General features: G+C 51.5%; 8 protein-coding genes across 8 annotated transcripts; 4 read left to right on the top strand and 4 right to left on the bottom strand.

Moving 5' to 3' along the window:
* Positions 1-580: 580 nt before the first annotated feature.
* HER10_EVM0007316 (uncharacterized protein) lies at positions 581-1,909 on the bottom strand. The gene has a single exon (XM_035476875.1). The coding sequence runs from the start codon at positions 1,839-1,841 to the stop codon at positions 666-668; it is 1,176 nt and encodes a 391-aa protein (XP_035338545.1). The 5' UTR covers positions 1,842-1,909; the 3' UTR covers positions 581-665.
* A 954-nt stretch (positions 1,910-2,863) lies between these two features.
* HER10_EVM0000720 (acetyltransferase) lies at positions 2,864-3,595 on the bottom strand (the record flags this gene model as incomplete). The annotated part of the gene is made up of 1 exon (XM_035470489.1): positions 2,864-3,595. The coding sequence occupies one exon, from the start codon at positions 3,593-3,595 to the stop codon at positions 2,864-2,866; it is 732 nt and encodes a 243-aa protein (XP_035337926.1).
* Positions 3,596-5,995: 2,400 nt separating this feature from the next.
* On the top strand, positions 5,996-8,205 carry HER10_EVM0010228 (uncharacterized protein). The gene has a single exon (XM_035479695.1). It carries the CDS (start codon positions 6,541-6,543, stop codon positions 7,912-7,914), a length of 1,374 nt encoding a protein of 457 aa, XP_035338822.1. The 5' UTR covers positions 5,996-6,540; the 3' UTR covers positions 7,915-8,205.
* Positions 8,206-8,775: 570 nt separating this feature from the next.
* Positions 8,776-9,930, top strand: HER10_EVM0010837 (uncharacterized protein; the record flags this gene model as incomplete). The annotated part of the gene is made up of 1 exon (XM_035480285.1): positions 8,776-9,930. One exon carries the CDS (start codon positions 8,776-8,778, stop codon positions 9,928-9,930), a length of 1,155 nt encoding a protein of 384 aa, XP_035338872.1.
* Positions 9,931-10,659: 729 nt separating this feature from the next.
* Positions 10,660-11,142, bottom strand: HER10_EVM0000218 (uncharacterized protein; the record flags this gene model as incomplete). Its single annotated transcript, XM_035470011.1, has 1 exon — positions 10,660-11,142. One exon carries the CDS (start codon positions 11,140-11,142, stop codon positions 10,660-10,662), a length of 483 nt encoding a protein of 160 aa, XP_035337896.1.
* Positions 11,143-13,739: 2,597 nt separating this feature from the next.
* HER10_EVM0008787 (uncharacterized protein) lies at positions 13,740-15,159 on the top strand (the record flags this gene model as incomplete). The annotated part of the gene is made up of 1 exon (XM_035478296.1): positions 13,740-15,159. Exon 1 carries the CDS (start codon positions 13,747-13,749, stop codon positions 15,157-15,159), a length of 1,413 nt encoding a protein of 470 aa, XP_035338686.1. The 5' UTR covers positions 13,740-13,746.
* A 224-nt stretch (positions 15,160-15,383) lies between these two features.
* HER10_EVM0013310 (uncharacterized protein) lies at positions 15,384-16,300 on the top strand. Its single transcript, XM_035482672.1, has 2 exons — positions 15,384-16,110; positions 16,162-16,300. Exons 1-2 carry the CDS (start codon positions 15,409-15,411, stop codon positions 16,261-16,263), a joined length of 804 nt encoding a protein of 267 aa, XP_035339094.1. The 5' UTR covers positions 15,384-15,408; the 3' UTR covers positions 16,264-16,300.
* A 63-nt stretch (positions 16,301-16,363) lies between these two features.
* HER10_EVM0000679 (putative glycosyl hydrolase family 18) lies at positions 16,364-20,197 on the bottom strand (the record flags this gene model as incomplete). The annotated part of the gene is made up of 7 exons (XM_035470449.1): positions 16,364-17,748; positions 17,820-18,426; positions 18,483-18,913; positions 18,975-19,088; positions 19,141-19,258; positions 19,339-19,783; positions 19,854-20,197. The coding sequence occupies 7 exons, from the start codon at positions 20,195-20,197 to the stop codon at positions 16,364-16,366; spliced, it is 3,444 nt and encodes a 1,147-aa protein (XP_035337920.1).
* Between the last annotated feature and the right edge of the window lie 633 nt (positions 20,198-20,830).

Raw genomic sequence — 20,830 nt, 5'->3', positions numbered from 1 at the left:
CGTAGCCGCTGCTGTCCTCATGTCTCACCATTGAGCAGCATCATTCAGAATTCTTGCTGCCTAGTGACAAATTGGCAATCACAGAAAGCAATGCAAACGTTTGGATTCAAGCGTGAGATCGGCAAGAGAAGCACGACGGAGTATCATGGGACGAGGCCAGTGATGCCACGCGCTGAGCCATGCCTGCGCTGATCTCCCGTCCGAATGTTCTTGGCAGGAGCCGAGCCAATCATGGATGCATTGAGAAGAGTTCGACAGCTGAGATCCAGCAAAGCGTTGGCGAGACCACCCTTTCGACATTTTATTGAACCAGGGACCCGGGAAGGGTCGAAAAGATTGGCTTGGACAAGCGCTCCATCTCAAGTCTGTAGCATTGCCATCCGCAGTGGGTACAGGATGCAGGTCGCATCAGAATACTATTGAATAACCAGTCACCAGGAACACGTACCGCACAGGGGACAGGTTCTAGTGTCGCTTAGCAGACATTGAAGTCATAGAAGATTTCCTTCAATGGTCTAGGTTCTATCATAGTCTTCGGGCCAGACCTCTCGATCCCTTGGGGTAAAGCTACTGAATCATGCTGCTCTTGACAAGAGTTCATACGCTTACCCGCCTCTATGGATGCTCTCTATCGGTTTATCGCCCCTGACCCTTGACCCCATATCTCAGAACGTAGTCCAGCCCTGAGGTCTCTTCGCCCGTGCCTCTCCGTACCTCAACCAAAACGCCGCCGACTCCACCGAAGCCATCCAACACAGGGCCGTCAACATCTGTCTCCTACGTCCTGTCCTCCAGCTCTCATTCTGGAGAAGCCAGCGCTCGAACAGGCAACCAAAGCCTTGCACCATGAACACAGTCCACAGGCCCACAGCCTGTACCCACGCATACTCGTCCAGTGTCAAGACGACCCCACACCAGGCATGCCAAACTCCGCTGAGACTAAAAGCCGCGAGTACACCGGCGGCCTTGCCAGTATTTTTCCCAAATAGACGTGTGAAGAGGGCTCTGGCGGGAACGTACCCTAGGTGTTGAAGGAATGGCTGTGCCCCGTGGTGCCAATGAATGGCCCAGAAGCTGGAGAAACTGTCTGCTGCCCACGGCTGGAAGAAGAGCTTGTTGGGGCAGTGGGGATGGAATATGAAGTGAATGCCCTCTAGTCCATGTTGGATAGCAAGCAGGCCACACATGATCTTGAGCTCCGTGATCGGAAAGAGATATGTCAGAGGGACGACAAGCAGCGGAACGTAAGTCCAGAACGCGCTTTTTGGGATGTTCTTTCGCTTCGACTCGTCCACAGCGATGTTGAAAGACGCATACCTAGTCTCCGACCCAAGCCGCCAGACATACGAAGCAACAGGTCTCCAGCTCGTCAGCCCGTAGACCACTTCCTCTTTCCCATCCCGTGGGACAGGAGGCTTTCTCACTCGCGCGCCTGTCAAGTCCCAGCACTTGCACGCGTAGAAAAATGTCGGTATGCGCAGGCAGACCTGGGCAATCACGTCGTCTGTCGGCATGAGCAGCGGGAGCGCCATGACGTAGGCGCCCGCCGCCAGGCCCGTCGCCCGCGTCACGAAGACTGCATGCTCTTTGGGGAAGAATCGAAAGGGCTCGAGGCCGCGGCCTTTCTTCCGTCCGATGCGGGCTTGGAGTCTCCAGTCTTCGATTGCGGTGAGAGCAAGGCCGGTGAGGGAGGTGAAGTAGAGGACGATGCTGGTGGTGAGGTGAACGAGGAACGATGTGGTCGGGTTGGTGATGAATTCGGAGTTGTATATGGAGCCAGCTGTCAAAATAGCCGATCCTAAGAAAATGACAATGTACCAAGCCAGCATGTCCCCCATCATGAAATTCCGGAGAAAAGAAATGAGCGAAAGTGCCGTATGAAGTTGAAGATCCCGTTCTGGTCACATCAATGACGCGGGTCTCGTCAAGTAAATAACAGGTGGCTAAGTGCGTTGCTTTAGGCAGCCAGGTGTAAGCGCTAGCGACTATTGTGATATTAGTACACGCGTTAGAAGGATATACTCTCTACTACGATATCTAGCAAGGATGAAGGCGGTACTTTGAACAGGCCAGAGGTTCCACAACATTGTACCTGGCGGAGCATTGGATGTTAGGATGAGGAGGTAGCGAGGAAGTTAAATATCTACATGGGTGTAGCCGAGTTCTGGTGTGACTTAGTACAAGAATTTTGGTGTCTATCGAACATTCTGGCATGAGCTTTTTTGACGAGCTGTTCAAGTTCCATGGATTTACTTAACGTTAAGTTCAGTTTCGACTTTTAGCGGAACCAAGCTCTCGAGAATTTAACTTCACAAAACACTTATCAAGATAGTTTTCGTATGGTAGATCAGTGGATTCAAGATTGATAAGGGACGGGCAGTTTTACACGTCTCAACGGCTGAGCCCTATCTCATCTACCGTAGAATAGCGTCACTAAAATGATACTTGTATATATTCAGAGTAGGGACAAAGGAAACGTTTATACGAGCCTACTCCTGCCATATCCTTACTTAAAAACAATGCAAGGAAGTTAGAGAACATATGGAGATTGTTAAACATACGCCATTCCACAGTTAATGGGATAAGTAGCATTTCGTGTGGAATTACTAGCACGCACTGAAAAAGCAGAATGGCTTAATGCAGTATAACTGAGTTATCTTAGTCCTTGGGACTCGACCATAAACAACAGAAGAGGACTGGTTTAGTTCACCTTCACGTCTTTGGAGCACCATCACTAGAGTTGTGGTTTTTGTTCTTTTCTGCCACAGCTGGGATTTCATTTTTTTGGTCCAATACCACACACAACCTGATACATTCAGTTTACGAACATACTTCCATTGTCATGAGAATGCGTTCGGCAGAATTACACTTTTGGAGAGCGAAGCATATACCGAAACGTATATGTCCCCCAGCCAAGTTCACCGCCTGTCCCTACCGGTGCCCACTCGGCAAGATCATAGTCACTCTTCCCAACCTCTTGAAACCCAGCCTTTTCGTAAAGCCTGTAACTTGAGGGGGATGCATGGATCCAACATGCAAGACTCTGCGACTTTATTTCCTCAAGTCCATGCTGAACCAACCTGGTCCCGATACCCCGGCCTTGGGACTCAGGATGCGTCGCCAAGGCTTGCAGAACCATGTACTCGGACCCTCCCATGTGTCGAGATTCCCATGAAGTCATCTCTTTATGCATGATCTCACCCAACACTCGCGCAGGGTCTTGAGGAGCATCATCGGCAGGGCGTGCTTTCTCCTCGCGATGGTTTGGATCAGAGGGTGCCTCAGAGGACTTGTTCTCCTCCGGGTTCTTGCGTTCCAGTTCCTTCGCAACCCAACACGACCAGCCGAGGATGTTTCCATTCCCCTCGAACGCTTTGAAGATCTTGGTAGTAGAGGGGTTCGATAGCCAGTGAAGGATCGACTTGCGCATAAGGTTTTGATGGGCGCCTTCTTCACGACCCAGAAGCATTAAATTCGAAAACCGGTCGGATCTGAACGCGGCAGTGTGGATCGCGACAAGGTCATCGATGTCACTGGGTTCCACCGCACATATTGATACGTTGTATTGGGGTTCTTTAGAATCTTGATCGCTCATGGTGGTAAAGACTCTGTGCTCCAGTGGTAAGAGAAACTTAGCGAGGGTAGTATCCAGTATGTACAATCCACAGTCGAATTCAAAGGCGTGCAGTTGGAAAAAAGAAGGTCAAGATGCGGGGTAGCTGTGCAGTAGGCAGCAGGCTCAACGCGAAGTACCCCAGTCGCATAAGCCCTGAGGTAGAATTATGCCATTCAGATTTACAACCAATGTACCTACCTATTTGTTGATAAATGTAAGATTCAAAGTCCTCTCTGACGCCCATCCTATGCCCGCACTCGCAGACCATTCAGCACAGTCTGAAATCTGAGGATCATCAACAATGCATTCATTGTAGCCCTTGAACTTCTAACCTTTTTTCAAGCAATCATTTTGTGGAACTTATGACAGCTTTACAGGGCCTTCGGAGTTGACGCAGACCTAATCGGATAAGCTCGCTGGGTGGTTCAGGTATATTCTGATATGCCAACGTACTCTGCACTCGACTTCTTTCACTCTCGAGCTAGTGATAGCAGCAAATGCCACTGAAAATTCAGCTAGATCGAAGAGAGATGCTTCAAGGCATAAGAGAGGATTTCCCGTAGTACTGAACTATTCATCTCTCGGTGGGTTGAGGGGAAGAGTGATCGCAGCAAGCGAATTGCAACGAGACGAAACAAGAGCCTTTCTGTTCACTGGAAATATGAAATCCCATTTGACTTCATGAAGGGTCCGGCTTCTATTTGCACCACTGCCATTGATTTCCTGTTTTCAGTTTGCAACTTTGCACAAGGTTTGGTGCTAGGTCATCGGGCCGACATGACCATCAATAACTAAAGTCAGAACGCTTGGCAAAATTTGTCACTGTCAAAACCAGCCCACCGGGAGTGTCGTGCAGTCGTGACAGTGGTGGTAAGTTCCGCGAAATGTCCAAGCCTAACAGGGTCTGCAAGTCGACTCAACTTGACAACTAGAATAGTCTGACAATGGCACACGCTGCCAAGTCCTAGCCTCGCGCGACGTAATGACAGAAGCCAATTGTGATGTTCTCGAGGCTAAGGAGAACCATCAATCGTCAACTCCGACCTACCTAGAGAGGAGGCATCGAGAGAAGTCATCCATCCTCAGAAGGAGACTTGCTCAGATGATTAGTGAGCCGATAGGTCAAGTCCATCATCACTGCTGCCATCGGAAAACATATTTGAGGTTTGGCGTTACCTAATAGAGGGACTTGGTCTGTGAAAACAAAGGGGCTTGTGGGGTCATCGAGCATGAATGATGCAGAAGACCGAACCTTGAACTTGTTAATGTGCATTTGCCTCTGGGCTACTGCAGGAACCAGTAGCGTAAATTGATTCTCAAAAGATCTGGTGAATCCTGGTCGGACCATACGTTCATTGTTACACTGCACCGCAGAAAAAGGAGAAAAACTAGCAATGGTACCTGACCAAAATTGCCAAAAATATAGATAGCGTGGTGGCTTGCCATGCAACTACGATGAATGTGGTCTAGCTTCGGTCAACATCAACACAGCTGGCCAAGCTACCTTACTCGATGAAAGAAATCAGCTGCCATTGTGGCAGCTTTCACAGACCATTGAATCCGAGTCGTCATCCCGATTTCCGAGGGCTTCTGTTGCACGGTCGCTGACGCGTGTTCATCACTGGGACGACGACGGCCCGTCGAGCATCAAAGCCACAAGAAGACCCCGACTCTTGGCTTCGCTGGGCGCCATCGGCAGCCAGCTCGCCGTGCACGCTGACATGCTTGGCACGGATGCCAATACCTCGGATTTTGCACAAACAATGTTTACTTGCTGTCACTTACACGCGGGTAAACAACGAACATGGGCCTTCAGGTTGCGGCCGCAAGCCCAACACATGACCCTGAAGCTCAGCAACGCGCAGAGATAGTCGGCTGCAAAAAGCCGTTTTAGGCTTTTGAGTGTAGTTTATCGCCTTGACCGGTCAGAGTTACACGGAGTCTCATAGTCGAGAAGTGGATGTGTGCATAATCGTATCTGCACCGTTTAGGTAGAACGGGCGAGACTCACAAGTGACTCCACCCTCCCTCGCGGTTGATCTGATGATGCCCACCTTTGCACTCAGTCGGCCATTCTCCTCATAGAACCTCAGCTCACCTGAAAGATGCTAATTGATGCAGCGTCTGTCTAACGGCTAGCTAATGGGGTCATATCATGCTCGGTCGACCTAGACTAGGTCTAGCTTACAGGAACAAGGATCAAAGCGCTACAGGAGATCCCGAGTTACCCGCTCTGGCGTTTTCGGGACTAATTGGGACAAAGCCATCCATTTAGAGCCGCTTCACAGTTGGCTCGATCAATGAATCAGGGATAGGGCAACAAAGGAAAAGTTTCCAGATCCCAATAGAGCACCTCTTGAAACATTCCACTTTCTTTGTGGGATCGACATACCCGCTGCCCCAGACTGCCGTTACTCGCGAATCGCGAACGCAGTAAGCGGGACGGTGCTTCAGGAGAGTGACGATGTGGACCTCACTTACACTGGCCTTTCTCGACTCCGATCAAGTTGCCGACACTACGGATTGGACTGCACGGAGATCGGTCTCACCGTTCACTAAGAGCTCTGACCTCTGGCAACCTGAACTACGGATACGATGGACCACACTTCTGGGAGGTGCTCAGAGCTTGTACGAGGCGCCAGTCGGCCAACGGGTGCCGTAATACGCTCCAAAGAAGAAATGTCAGCTCAATGTGGTCTAAACCCGCGATGTCAAGATACGCCGCCACATATGATCGCAACAACAACAACTGTATATAACCAGCCCTCATGTCCAGGCTCATTTAGTTATTCTCTCCTCATCTCAGCAGCTTCGATCACTTCTCACCTTGAGCATCACATTCTCTTCTGAGCCAGAGTATCTCCTTCAACAACATTCATTCAAACTTTCTGCTTCCAGCTCAACGCGAGCCTCGTATCATCAACATGCGTTACTCCTTGAACATCATCGCCCTCGCGGCTCTCGCGTCGGCCGCGCCCACCACCACCGCGCCCATGGACTTCGATGCCATCATGGGTGCCGCTGCACCCACCCTGACTGGACCTCCTGCCCTGGCCACTGGCCAGACTGGCGTCTACGACGCGGCTGCTGCATCTCAATCTGCCGCCGCCGCTGTCACCGGCGTCGCTTCTGCCAGTGCCACTCAGTCCGTCGCGGCTCGTGGCCTCGACAAGCGCACTTTCTGCTTCTTTGGCTTCTGCTGGGGATCTCCCTCCACCACTTCGTCCGCCAAGACTACCTCGATCTGCACTACTTCCACCACTCCCGCTGCCGTCACCACTCCCAAGACGACCGCTCCTGTCACAACTACGGCCGTGACCACTGCCACTGCCGCTACCATCACCACTGCTCCCACCGCGCCTTCGACCTGCACCCCGGTCAGCTGGACCAACACCTTCGCGTTCACCACTGCTTCTGGTTGCGCTGAACCTTTCGAGGTTGGCACTTACTGCGGATTCATCAACCCTGAGGACCCTTGCGCTGTCCAGCCCGATGGATACGGTACTCAGGTCCAGCCCGACACCGTCGAGGCTTTCCAGTCTTTCGCCCAGTTCCACAAGGAGGCTCAGTCGGCCGCCAACCCCTCCGGATACGCCAACACCTTCAAGGACCTGAGCGCTGCTGTCAACGCCAACAGCTACCTCGGTCTCTACACCCTCAAGAGCTACGACGTCGCCGCCTGCGCTGCCAAGTGTGACGCCACCAACCTGTGCACCGGTATCAACATCTACGTCGAGCGTGACCCCTCCATCAACCCCTCCGGCTGCTCTTGCACCAACCCTGCCTCCATCTCCAACTACAAGTGCACTCTCTGGGGCTCCGGCGTCGACAAGGCTGCTGCTGTCAACACCGGCCAGACTCGTGATGGCTTCCAGGTCGTGATCACCGGCTCCAACGGCTACGAGAAGACCAACACCACCACTCCCACCACTCCCTCCGGCTGGACCAACCCCCAGGGCTGCGGCGGTGTCGTCCACTCCCACCCCAGCACCTGCATGGGACAGAAGTTCTTCCCCGGTCCGTTCGATGCCAGCCTCTGCGCTACCTACGCCGCTGCCCAGAACGCCCAGAACTCCAAGTCTGTCGGCCTCAGCTCCTGGGCCAGCTTCCTCGGCTACAGCCCTCTGAAGTGCAACTTCTTCAACGCCTTCATGGTCAAACAGAACGGTATTGCCAAGGGTACCTACTGCAGTCTCTTCACTCAGCAGTACAACCCCTCTGCTGCTTCTTACACTCCTTCTTTCTCCGCTGGATTCTCCTGGAGCATTGAGAGCTCCTGGTCCTTCTGCTCCAAATAAGCGGGTTTTTTGACAGATTCGCCTGCTATTCGCTCATTAATCTAGAATATGGTGTTGGTTGTAGACTTTGCATAGTCCGAATTGTTGGTCACTTCATTCGTTAATACTGTACATTTCAAGGTCATGGCAACTAGAGTGGGGGATTTCTATCACATATTTAATTTAATCAACTTTCGTTCTCTACATTCGTCTCATTCTTTCTCCGCAATATGCCACTATCTTTGGGAACATGCAAGACTCAGAAGCAAAAGCCCGTTCCATTTCTCACATCAAATTGAACTAATCTCATGCACCAAACTGAAAGTGTCACGTGTACGAGTCCCTTGGCACGGCCCTACATTACGTACTAGTAGATAAAGGCACAACACACTCTGGTGATATGAAAGGGATAGTAGAGCCCCCTACCTTCAAGTAAAAGCCCTTGGATTGTCACACAATGCAGGGTTCATTGAAACGGATGGACATGTAACTTTGTAGACAATTAGTTCCATATGCACACTGTCTAGTGTGGCCGGCAAACCGATTGCAGTTGACACTTGAATGTTCTCTTACCACGTAATACAGAATCCGTCGCGTAACGAAGGTTCGTACCATAGAATCTGCAATGATACGTAACTGTCTTTGACGGAAATTGGAAGACCTTCCATTGAGCAGGACCATTACTCGTGTACTCCAAGGTCTCATCGACCAGATTAATACTTGACGAGTGTGTCCAACACGGAAAGTTACTGCAAGACTGCGGGTATTAAGCCTCCGACCTCCTTCTACAGCATTTCGGCTCATTGCAGTCGATCTTTCTGAGCTCTTGGTACGACTCAAAACCAACCCGCCAATCCTGCAAACTTGGACCCTGGGGCTGCCATGGCACTGCTGACGACATGGGTGAACAGCCACCTTGGATTCACACTCAATACTGTTGGAACCTTTATGCCCGCAGCCTTCATTATCAAAGAAGCTATTCCCGAGAAACCTATCGCGGAAACTTGGGTGACCGTGGTGACGGGAGCAGGAGGCGATCTCAAGGATGCTGGCGGTGTCTTTCCTGATGTTGCCATTTGGGACGATAATGGCAACAGAATAGGACGATACCGCACCAAGCTAGGCGACAAGGTAGCACAGAGCAGCGAGCGAACCGTCAAGATACCGAACGATGAGAACAACGGGCAGATATCTGATCCCCAATATGTCATGTTGAGTCACGATACCGACGCAACATGCATTGCAATGGTCCAAGTTTCCAACGGCCGACTCAGTGGGACGGTCTACGGAGATACTGGATACAAATGCGGTCAAGCATGGTACTACAGCCAACGGAAGTTCAAGGGTGGTAACCTCATGACCAAGTGTGTATGGTTGGACTCAGATCACTCCCATCCCAACTTCAACGCCAGGGCTATGAGTTTTCACCTCAGAGACATGCTGCCTTCGCCTGATAAGTTGAAATTGTACAATAGCGAGTTGTCATACCTGTGTAAAAGCACACCTCGGTACTCTTTCTGGAAGCATCTCATACCAGACGGCGTTGTACCATTCTTCTACCCAGTTCTGAAGTACAACAAGGATTCCATCAACCCGAAACTTGAAGGTACAAATGAAAATCCCATCGAAGCCCTAGATCGCTTCAAGTACAATAAGGACGTATACGTGCAACAGGGCGAATCGGAAAAGCAGTATCGAAAAAGGAGGAGAACTCACTCCACGCGCCTGAGTAAGAGACAAGGTTCAAACATGGATCCTGATCACCTAATCTTGACCGAGATACCGGGTCAGACGGCTCGGGAGATCTGCGAACACCCCAACTCAGTCGGGTATGACATCGTCTCGTTTGTCGACAGGAAATACTGCAATCTCACGAAGAGGAAACTCTACGATTTTTGTGCCGGTAGCATCACGACCAATTGTTTCGACGTCAACAGTACGACTATTGTTGGAACTCAAGGTCTCATAGGGAGGAGTAGAAACTCCACAAAGGGGCAAATCGCAAAGGTTTACAAAACGCGGGCTCATTGGAAATGAATGTGCGTACATGTTTGGGCTTTTAGGCGCATTGTGATATGGGAGGATACGCGATAACCAGCCGATATCTTATTGACTGACTACACCAGCGAGGTCTCCTTTTCTAGTTTGATGTTACTATCTATACCCACTTCAACATAGTTTGAGCCATAAAGACATCATATCACATACGCTTACCACTTGTCCCATGTCACTGGATGTCTGAATCAGGTAAGCAGACATGGAGGTTCAAGATCGCGCCCACTCGTATGCATGGAATAGGGGTACACTCCGGCGACGGCTTGAGACTCGGAGCGAATAGACACGCTCGTCCGTCTGCTGTCCTTCCGTTCCTACCTTCCTCTTCCGGCAATCAGGCCGGCACGGAGGCCGAGACTCCCACCGCTCTCCCCACCTCTCGGCTCTCGGGCCTCGCCTTTGTGGACGAGTTCCTCAAAGGATTGTACGTGACAAGCAGCATTGGTACCTGTTCGATATCAATGGCCCGCGATCATTGCTAAATAGTCATTTAAACGAGGAAAGAGGAAAAGCACGGCAGCGAGTGTCTAACGAGATCGAACTAGAAATCACGAGTTTGCGGGCGGTGCAGTCATTTGGCCTCTCTAAAACGCATTGTATCGTCCGATCGCGAGCGAGTTGACGAGCTTCATCGCAAGTAAATGAGCCAATTTTGGTGGTTGGATATTCTCTATATGCTGACTGTCATGAACGTCGCAACTCCCGCATGGTCTAAAACAAAGCAATCGGATTCGTTGAGTTGGCAGTCCGCTGCTGCGCCACGTCCCAATGTTCCATAACGCAAGTCCCGTTGAATCTGAAAACGTCCACCACGGCAAACGGCTGCCCTCCACCCACGAGATCCATGCGGTAGTGAATAAATGCGATGTTGTCCTGGAAGTTCTTGTTCATGATGGTGTAGTTGACCGTGTTCGGAGAGATGAAAGGCTCGAGGACGGCAAGAGAGTTCGCGCGACCGGAGAGAGCGCCAGGGTTGTGCTGGATGTAGTCTTCGGCGACGTGGTTGAGGAGGGCCTTGGTTGCGTTTCGTTCTTCGTAGAAGGCTTGCATGAATTCTCCGAGAATGACCTTTTGCTGCTCTGGTGTTGCCGGACGAGGAGGGCAGTACGGCGCGGAGCCTTGACGCGGCGCGAGGGCGCTTGTTGTCCAGGCGAGGGCGCTGACGCCGAGAGCGAGTAATGAAGATGTACGCATTGTGCTGTGGTTTTGTGTGTTGCGATCTTTTGACGTGTTTTGTTTTCCCGTGTGGTAGATGTGTACAGCGATGTTCTCGAGGGTGTCGATCGGAATGATCTTATACACGAGGCGGAGTGCAGAGGAAAGAAATGCCGATAATCAGATAGATTAAATGGCTCTTGGTAGGAGAAATAGCAGGTTGCAACACTGATAGGAGTTCATCCAAACTGCGCCATGTGCCTCAATGCTAAGAAACTCTAATACTATAGACCCTTGTTGATCCCTGCTCAATACCATTGGCAATGACCAGAACTGGGAAGTCGCAGTCGGATTAGGGAATGACCAATGGTTTAGTGAGCGTTTTACTCATAATGTCCTACTTGTAAAGCCGACGGGATTACTTGGATTTCGAATACTCAGTGTCCTTCTGGTGCTGCCTCGAAGGGAACGATAATCTTGAAAGGACAGTGATCTCTCAATCGCCCAGAACTCAGAATTGTGTTGCAATAGTGTCCGATCCTATACTTCAGTCCTGCAAGATTGACTATTCGAACGATCTGAAGTGCAACAGACGGAGCATCAGCTCGATTCTGGAAGCATTGAAGAATGGGGTCCCCTGGTGACGATCCTCAGCCCATCGGCACAGTGCCGAGCAAGGCCCGCGGTAGCGCATGGTTTCTAGGTTTCGGGAGTGGATACCGAAGCAGATGTTCCTGGACTAAGTCATCTATATCTTTCTTGACACCTGTTGACTAATCTGAGGTGATGACAAAAAGTGCGGGAAACTGGCATCAAATTGATTCCGATAGGCGGTGCTCGCACCTATATCGAGACCGTAGAGAAATCATACCTCACTAAAGGTACCCAGTAAAGAAAGCTGCATGCATATGACACTAAGGCGACCCAAGTTCTAACGTGGGCTATCTGCAACATGCATGAAGACCACACCACCAACATCGCCGTGTATTCACATTGTCAGAATAAGACTCAGCAAAATCCAAAAGGGCGTCCCGAAAGCCACTCACGCGGGGTTGTGACTCGAAGTATGTCGACTGGCTCCGCGACGGCCACTTTTGAAACACAGGCAAGGAGCAATGCAACAAAGGCGCTTCGGACGCCGGAAGCGCCTAAGACGAACAACAGACCAGAAGACTTGACCGCAGCGGTGCCACGAGAACAAGGGGACTGGCTGTAACCATCGCCGCGGTGGACATATCAGCCTTTCGACTCTTCCATTGCGACTGTGAACCAGCTTCGGGTCATTAAAGTCTCCACTCTGGTTCTCGAGTCAGCATCGGCGTTTGCAACGTGACCGAGGCCTGAGCACGCCGCCGCCGACGGCATGTTGAAAGGCCGCAGCCAGTCGCTCAATTGCTCTTCTCAGGAGCTTCCGTCTTGTGAACGTGGAGTGACATATTGCTAAATAAGGTACTAAGCAAAGAGCATATCAAATCATGTCTTTGGCTGATGAAGACATTCTCTGACTGGCTGACGGCGCATGGATGGGAGAAAAGCCAGTTCTGGACGCCTTCGGCGTCTTTCCTCTGAAAGATTCATAAAACATAGTAGCCAATCAAAGCTCAGTGCCACTGACTTGTCGGCATTGAATGGTTGTAGAAACACTCACCATTGTCTTGTAAGTTGCCAGAGAGCTTGTCGAGCAAGTTAGAGAGGTTCTCTAGTTGATTATCCCGAAAGAAATAAAGGGCTCGGCATTACTGCATTGTCAATCAATCCGATCTAGCGTTTACTTGAGGCGCAACGTTGTGCTGAGGCCCAAGGAGGAATGATGCCGAACCTGGAGAGAAGTAGGAAACCTGGATCTGACCCCCGCAAGCACCAGAAGACGTCATGCCCCGAATGTTTTCTAGATTCAATTACTGTTTCTAGATTGATGGACGATTCCAGATTTTCGTGTAAACAAAGGATGTTGTTCGTGTGTGCTGGCAAGGATTTATTCCAAGGCTGATGTGCGACGATTTCGTCATCTGGTCTCGATGTTGGTGAAGCTGAATGCATTGTGTAAGTGAGAACGAATAGATCAATTTTGTACGACAATGCTGTCTGCCCCTCCCTCTGGAAGTGGAAGCGCATGATTGGGTTTAGGCTGGCTAGGTTTCCTTGCAATATTGCTCTCGAATCAGATGCGATCAGTCTCACAGCATCTATGAGGTAGGACAAAAGGGATGAAATATGACCGTTTTCCTGTAAGGGGTAACACGCGGGCGACTACACCTGCCTGCTCTTAGCATTCCAGAAAGCAGTGCTCCCGGAAAAACTCGACAAAGAGCAATGATTTTGTTGCTTCGCTTATCTGAAATTCTTCGAAGGGCTATCCGGCCCCGAATTCAGCAGGGTCCGAGCGGCCTGATTTAGCTTCCGCTTGGGGCTGAACTATTGATGTGACGGCGGTGGGATCTACGACAGCGACAACTAAGCTAACCATGTATGTTCATTGAGAAAAACGCGATAAGTCACCAACAACGCGTCTGTTCTAATCATGAAAGGGGTGAGCCACAACCCTTGGGCGATGCTCTGGAACGCAGCGCTGGCATACAAGGGATGAACACTCCCTCGAAGGAAAACTCTCAAAACCTCACCCAAAGCCTTTTCTCTTTCCCCATGGGGATCCTTTCTAGAGGCCGCTTGAATCGCAGGTCTACCCACAATAACCACATCATGGGCATCGTCGGAAGGTACCCGAAACGGCGCTTCGGCCGCTTCACCAATGCGGCTGCAGTAAGCGTCTTTTTCCTATTCTTGTGGGTGTTCCGTGAGCAGCTGGGCCTCGATCGCGTGGGCATGGATTCGAGCATGGTGCCGTGGATTCCGCGACTAGCCCACCAGGACATCTTTGACTTTGAGCCGGTCAATTCGGATGTCATCCGGGGGGTTTGCGACAGGACAGAGTGGGATGCAGGGAAGGCGATGCAAGTTGTGTTCACATGCGACAACAACGTCGGCGGGATCGGAAACATCCGTAACTCGATCTTGAACTGTGTACGATATACGATGCTGGCTGGAGGCTCATTGGTCATGCCGCGCATCTTCAAGCGCAACGACTCGGACATCTCTCACATCCGGACGGGACGGCGGCAGGAGATGGAGTACCTCTTCGACAGGCAACACTTCATCGACTCGCTGCATCTCTCGTGCCCACAGCTGCGCCTCTACAACGACACCGACGAGGTCTACGAATCTCTTGGACCAGCGCGAACATGGTCTCTCGGCCTCTTCCCAGAATCCCTCGTCGATGAGGAGCACATCGCCAGCACGGGCATCGAGCGCCCGCAAAAGTGGCGGTCGCAACTATACCGGTGGCTCGAAGACATCAACAACACCACTGACGCCGCGCCGACAGGGCGCCTCACAGAGGGCCCGATGATGGTGGACCTCGGCCGGTCGTACCTCACCTACCCGATCCATAGCGATGGCGAGGTCTTCGCAAACACCTTTGGTACCATCCTCGAGTTCCGCGCGGATGTTCGGCAGCTCGCGAGCGCCACGATCCTCAGCATCAACAAGCATTTCTTCGGCGCGCACCTGCGCACTGAGAAGGACGCTCTAGACAACTGGAATCCGGCGGACCCGACGTGGGAGTGGTCCGAGTACAGCAAGCAGACGAACGCATTCTTTGACCAGGCGAGTCGAGCGGGTCTGTCAGTCATGTACGTCGCGTCCGGGAATGAGACACAGGTGGCGATGCTCGAGGAAGACGCCGTGCCGCGTGGGGTACGGGTCGTGACGAAGCAGGACCTGCTGACGGGGAAGAACCGCAAGAGGCTAGATGCGTTGACGTGGGATCAGAAAGGAATGATTGACTTTCTGGTCATGTTGGGAGCGGCGCAGTTTGGAGGCGTGGGACACTCGAGTTTTGCATGGAACGTCGCACTGAAGAGGCATCTCTTTTCCAAGGAGATTCCTAAGGAGAAGGACTCGTTCTTGAAGGGGCCGCAGATGCTCAGTGACGATATGAGTCAGATTTATGGCGTGCCGGGGAAATATCCCGAGTATGCGTCTTGTTTGTGGCCATGATATTTTTGCAGGTAAGGTGTTAGTCGAAAGAAAAAGACCGTTTACTGTTCACCCTTGAATGAAGCTGTATTCTCACATTACCTAAGCGCCAGCATGTCCACAAACAGGAGGCCAGGGGGAGACATTTTGATCATCATCCTGGAGGCTTACTAAGCTGCAGGATGCGCGGGGTTTCTTGATTGAACAAGCACTCTCTCCCGATCACTCTTTCACACCACCCATCACCCGAATGCCAAGACGAATGCCAAGATGGAGGCTATTCCGGACCCCAGAGATCTTCCATCGGACCCACGCCTTCCGGGCCAACAGCCTCGATATTCCCGTGACAACATCATCACCTCTCTTGCGACTTTCTACCAAAGTCTGCCGCACATCGACCCCTCCCTAGTTCGTCGCGCGCCGTCGGGGGGTTGGCCAGAAATTACCCCTGAGTCGCTCGCGGCCTCGGGAATGAGACATTTGAACGAGCGAGTGGTAGACTTAATCAAGCATCTACCCTACATTGATGGCAACCCCCTTTGGATCACTCCGGAAACTTTCCCCATCAACTACCTTACCGCCGTGTCTTTGATACCAGCCGTTGGAGTGTTCAAGCCCAAATGGCTGCATGCTCTGTCCCATGACCTTCAGTCATTTGAAGGCTTTCCAGCTTGGGTGATCCCCCTCACTATGAGTGTCAACAGGGACGGCGACATATGGATACTGGACACGATGGATGGCACAGTGACCAAGTACATCATTACGGGCGCTGTTTACCCCGAACCAGCAGGGAGATATGAAAAGGGCGACCCTAGGATGTGGAGAGAGACACTGTGCGATGATATCACTCTTCCACTGGAAGCGTGGCTAGAAGAAATCATCGACAAGTACAAGACATTTCAGTACTTTGGCCTTCCCCGTCATGACCACCCAGGTGTCCTGTCGCAAGGCCTTTGGGCCGAAGAAACAGAAGTAAGCTGCCGCGCACCTAGTTTCGATGAACCCGACTAACCTTTCTCCGAGGCACTCCAAGAGATTGTGATACAAAACGGGTGGCCAGAAGACTACAATGGCGAGGAGGGCCGCAGGAAACTAGCGGAATGGTTGAAGAAGGCAGTAATCTAGTGTAAGGATCAATCAAGCGGCATAGGCACGTCACGAGCAGAGGTATGAACAGCAGAGTTTGTGAAGTTGTATTAGAATCTACAGTCAAGATCTAAACATATCAGATACCAGTATACATAGGAATATCAGAGTCAAACGACCGTCCAGGTTGGCTCGGAGGAACGGCTTGGACGACGCTGTGTTCATGGACAGGCGTTGCCTCAGGTGCCGGCGCTTCCGCGGGCGAGTTGGCCGCCCTCTCGGCCTTGTCCCTGAACGTTCTAGCGACATCCTTCAGCTTCTCAATCTCTCGTGAGCAACTACTATCTGTGCACTCATCGAAGCCAAGGTGATCGCGCAGCTCCTCTGGAGTCGCCACCCTGGTAGAGTTAACGCCCTCCACCACTAAGCCTGCTGGCTCAACCCAACGCTTCTGTGCCGGACCATTCGGCCAGGTAGCTCTCAGAGCTGCCTCTGCGGCGTGCGTATCAAAATATTCATCCTCGTTGAGGAGAGCGTAGCCGGGGTGCTTCACTCCGTTGATCGTCGGCACACAGATATTGTCCGCGACACCATAATCGTCAGAGTCATCAGGGAGACCATCAAAGTCGAGCTCCCAAACGAGACGTGAAAGTGCCACCTTTGTCAAATGCCACTCGATGGGCACTCGGGCATCTGGGTTGATGACGGTGGTGGTCGAATGCATATCACTGGCCACAGGCGGCTGACGGCACTTGTCGAAGATCTTTCCGGCTTCTCGGTTGTCGACCAGGTCGAGATAGCGAACCATCTGTCCATCTACCGAGGGTGGCTTTGCACTGAGCAATCTCCGTACCTCTGTATCACTATCCTTGATCATGGAGGTGAGCAAGCTGTACCCATCGTTCACAGGTGCCATGACAGCTGGCGGGTATTCGTCTGGGGAGCATCCGTTAGGCGCAGCGATGACGGGATCCCAGAGGGCTGTCGATCGCTGTTGGTTGAAGACTCCCGTGATGGGGCGTTTCTTGTCGTCGATCTTGCGGTAAGGGCAGGTAATGGTCTTGTACTGAGGGTAGTTGTCCACAATGGACTTGTAATTCTTGCAAGCCTCCGGATAGACGCCCCCATTGCCATTGCAAGGAATCTTGTAGCCGTTGCCTGCAAGCTTGCTGGTTGAGACTACGATTTCACTGGTTCGATGGGATGTCATATAGCGCTTTTGTCTCTTGCAGGGTCTCCCATCATCCGCACGCTTAGCGTTTGAAGGACACGAAGAGGTCTTTGCCGGTGACTGCGGAATATTAGCATTTGGCTGCATGTGGAAACTTGACGAAAGATGGTGAAAGAAACATACATGAGTAGACTTAGGCGGCCGTGACACTGTCTTGGATGGCTTGTTGAACGAAACGGAGTGTTCCTTGCCGAAAACCTTGAATACCGCTTTGCCTTCTTTCTCAATGCCGTCGGTACAAAGTTGAATCAGGGCTGGTGTCGCGGCGATCTCGGCGATATCCAGAATTTCGCCTAGAATCATCCACGTTAGAATGTAAAATGCAGGGGCGAAGTGAAAGAGGCATGGAAGTCGCGGAACATACCAATAATCGGGATCGCAGCCTCAATCAACTCCAAGGGTGCTAAGAGAGCAGGAATAGCGAGTCGACAGAAAGCCTTGGCCGCAATGTCGAGAGCTGCTTGCTCAGCCGCCTCTTCGGCCAACTCCTCGGCCTTTTCTTTGGCTTCCTCCTCTAGCTCTTCTTTCGTCGGAGCTGATTCGAAGCCCTTGCAGCAGTAACTCTGAATACCACCAGTGCACGTCTGGTCGCCATTCTTGCTGTGGTTGTTCGTATCCTGGAGGACCTCGGTCTCTTCATCATCACAGCCACCCATGCATGACAGACCTAGACCGCGGTAGCCGCGCCACTTGCAAGTGCCCATGGTAGTGCCATCATCGCAGCAGAGCGTGCGATACTTGTTCTTGTCGCAGCGATCACTGGTTGAGAGCATGCCGGGCTGCCCATTCATCTGGGTGACCGGGTTAGTGCCCTTCTTGCAGCTCGCTCCGCAATCTGTCGTGTAACATGAAACTCCGGCGGCAAGTCCTTGAGCCATTTCCTGGGCGTCTTCTTGCTGACCAGTGGTGACACCAGAAGCGGGAGCCAATCCATTGTCTTCTCCCTGGTCTCTTTGATCCATGGCCCAGACCTAAGTCACTGAATTAGCTTGTCAATTACTCTAGGTAGAACAGTAGTATTGCTCACCATTGTGCCTCCCAAGCAGCGGGAGTTGGCAAACTTGCGCTTCTGTTCAAAAGTGTCGTCGTCGTCGTACGAGACCCACTGATTGTCATCCCAGGTAATCCATTTCACCATGGCGTCCTTGTCCCACACGGGTTTTACGCCGTTGTAGTCAATGACTCCGTTGATCTCTTGCAGGGTCAAGATGCCCGATGCGTTGGAACACTGTCCTGCCAAGGCACCACCAGAGAATTGGCACACGCCATTGGGCTTGTTGCAAGATGGGTCAGAAAGCGTGAAGCTGCGTCCGTACCATCCGAGGCCCAGAATGACCTTGGCAGGCTTTACGCCAGCTCTCCATAGGAGGTCGAGACCCATGTCAATCTCAGTAACATTAGTATGAGGCGCAAGGTAAGGCCCAACGAACTTAGACGCAGCGTCCCAAGTTCCGTGCACTTCCAAGTTATGTTAGTCCAAGATTGAGTAATGTCGTGTTGGAGATTGAGTGAGACTCACAGTCATAAGCCATGAAGTTGAACCAATCGACATCTGCTGCAATAGATGCAAGATCAAAGTGCTGAAGATACCAGTATGACGTCGGCAGCGTCATTGAAATCCCGTAGCGTGAGCCTGGCAGAGGTCAGTCGAGCCGAAATGTCATTAAACTAGATAGGAATCTCACCAAAAGCAGCCCTGAGCTCTTTCGTAAGAAGAGCGTAGTTCTTCTTGTCTGCTGTGACGCCGCCTCTATCGTCGGCTTGAGGGTACTCCCAGTCAAGATCAACACCGTCGAAACCATACTACAAGTTCATAGATGTCAGTCTTAGGAAACATTCCCTTCAATGACGCTATTCAGACTGGACTGTTGATGGTATCTTACGTGCTCCATGAAGTCAATCAGGCCAGAGATGAACCTCTGCCTGTTACCAGATGTGCTCGTCATGTCGCTGAAGGCTGTCCTGGTAGCTCCGGGGTCGGTGAATGACCAGCCACCAACAGAGATCCAGGCCTCTAACCCGGCGTTGTTCTTCTTCAGTGCTGTGAATCGGCTGTAAAGCTTGCCAGTCTCGGTGTCCATGGGAGCAATCTGGAAAGTCCGTGGGTCAAAGAATGCAAATGCAAAGTTGATGTGAGAGAATCCGTTGAGGTTGAGGTCCTCCGGTGAAACTGCTTGGCAACTGCGAGTGTTGGACCATCCCTCATAGTAACCAATTGTGCGTTTGGAGACAGAATTGCCTGAACAAGATGGTCTTGTGACATTTCCACAGCCGCCGAAATCTTTTTGGCAGCCTTTACCACAGAAATCACTTGTAGAACCACAGAATCTGATGCATATTGATCAGCGAATGCATGGTTGATATGGAAAGGTAGAGGTTCATCAACTCTATCACTTACCCGAACTCAGAACAGCAGACACTCAAGGGGCATTCCTGAGAGCCTTCTTTGCCGTACTGTCCACATTGAGCTTTGGCATCACAATTTGATGTGCAATTGCCCTTGCCACACTCTGTTGGAGAGTAGCCGCAAAGCCCATTGGAACCACAGCACGCGGCATTCTCACATGGAGTGTCTGCATTGCATGTGCCAGTCGGAAGGGCTCGTCCAGTAAGAAGGTGGTCAAGAGAAGGAATTGAATAAGGAGTGATAGGCGCAACGTGGTTGTTAGAGTCTAAAGGAACGGCTGAAATGAGGAAAGGAATGGCTGCCATGAAGGCGTAAAGTAGAGTGAGTGGAAACATCCCCGCGGCCTTGGACGACACTTTGGAGTCTGGAATGATGCGTGACTCTGAAGCGAACCAGTTTCCAGAGCAGGACGGCAGCTCCCAAGACACAAATATTGCAATCGTGTTAACCCAAACTCAGCTCTTGATAATCGAGAACCGGCGTGTTGTTCATCAACAGGCAACAACAGCGTGCTCGCTTGCTGGCTCCTGATCCACCCCGGGCTGCAGGGGTCATAGTCGCATTTCGACGCGGACCATTTGATGCACAGTGAGATTAAGCTGATGCTATGGGTACATGAAGCGCCGAATACCGCCCATTTCAGATAGAATTACGGATGCAGATTGCTAAAACCTCACCCATGAACACCCTCAACATGTTGATCCAGGCTCTGATGATCAGACTGTCTCGGCGGCTTCGACCGGCTTGGCAGGATTTCCTCGTCAGCCTGACTTGAGATGGAATCAAATGACCCTCTTTTGACTGAATTATCATCTCACCTGCTTCCGAAGCCATCCCAAATTCAAGACCAACGGCCGCAGGGAGTAAGCAGGTTGGTTGCATGGAGCTGGCGATGTGACCCTTCAAGCCCTGTTGGGCGGAGAATGTCATCTAACCCCCGGCCCCTGTCACAAAAAAGCTTACCTGGA

Source organism: Colletotrichum scovillei (genome assembly GCF_011075155.1).
Source record: "Colletotrichum scovillei strain TJNH1 chromosome Unknown Contig00001, whole genome shotgun sequence".
Lineage (NCBI taxonomy): Eukaryota > Fungi > Ascomycota > Sordariomycetes > Glomerellales > Glomerellaceae > Colletotrichum > Colletotrichum scovillei.
Note: the sequence above shows the minus strand (reverse complement) of the source record. Positions and strands in the feature narration are given on the sequence as shown.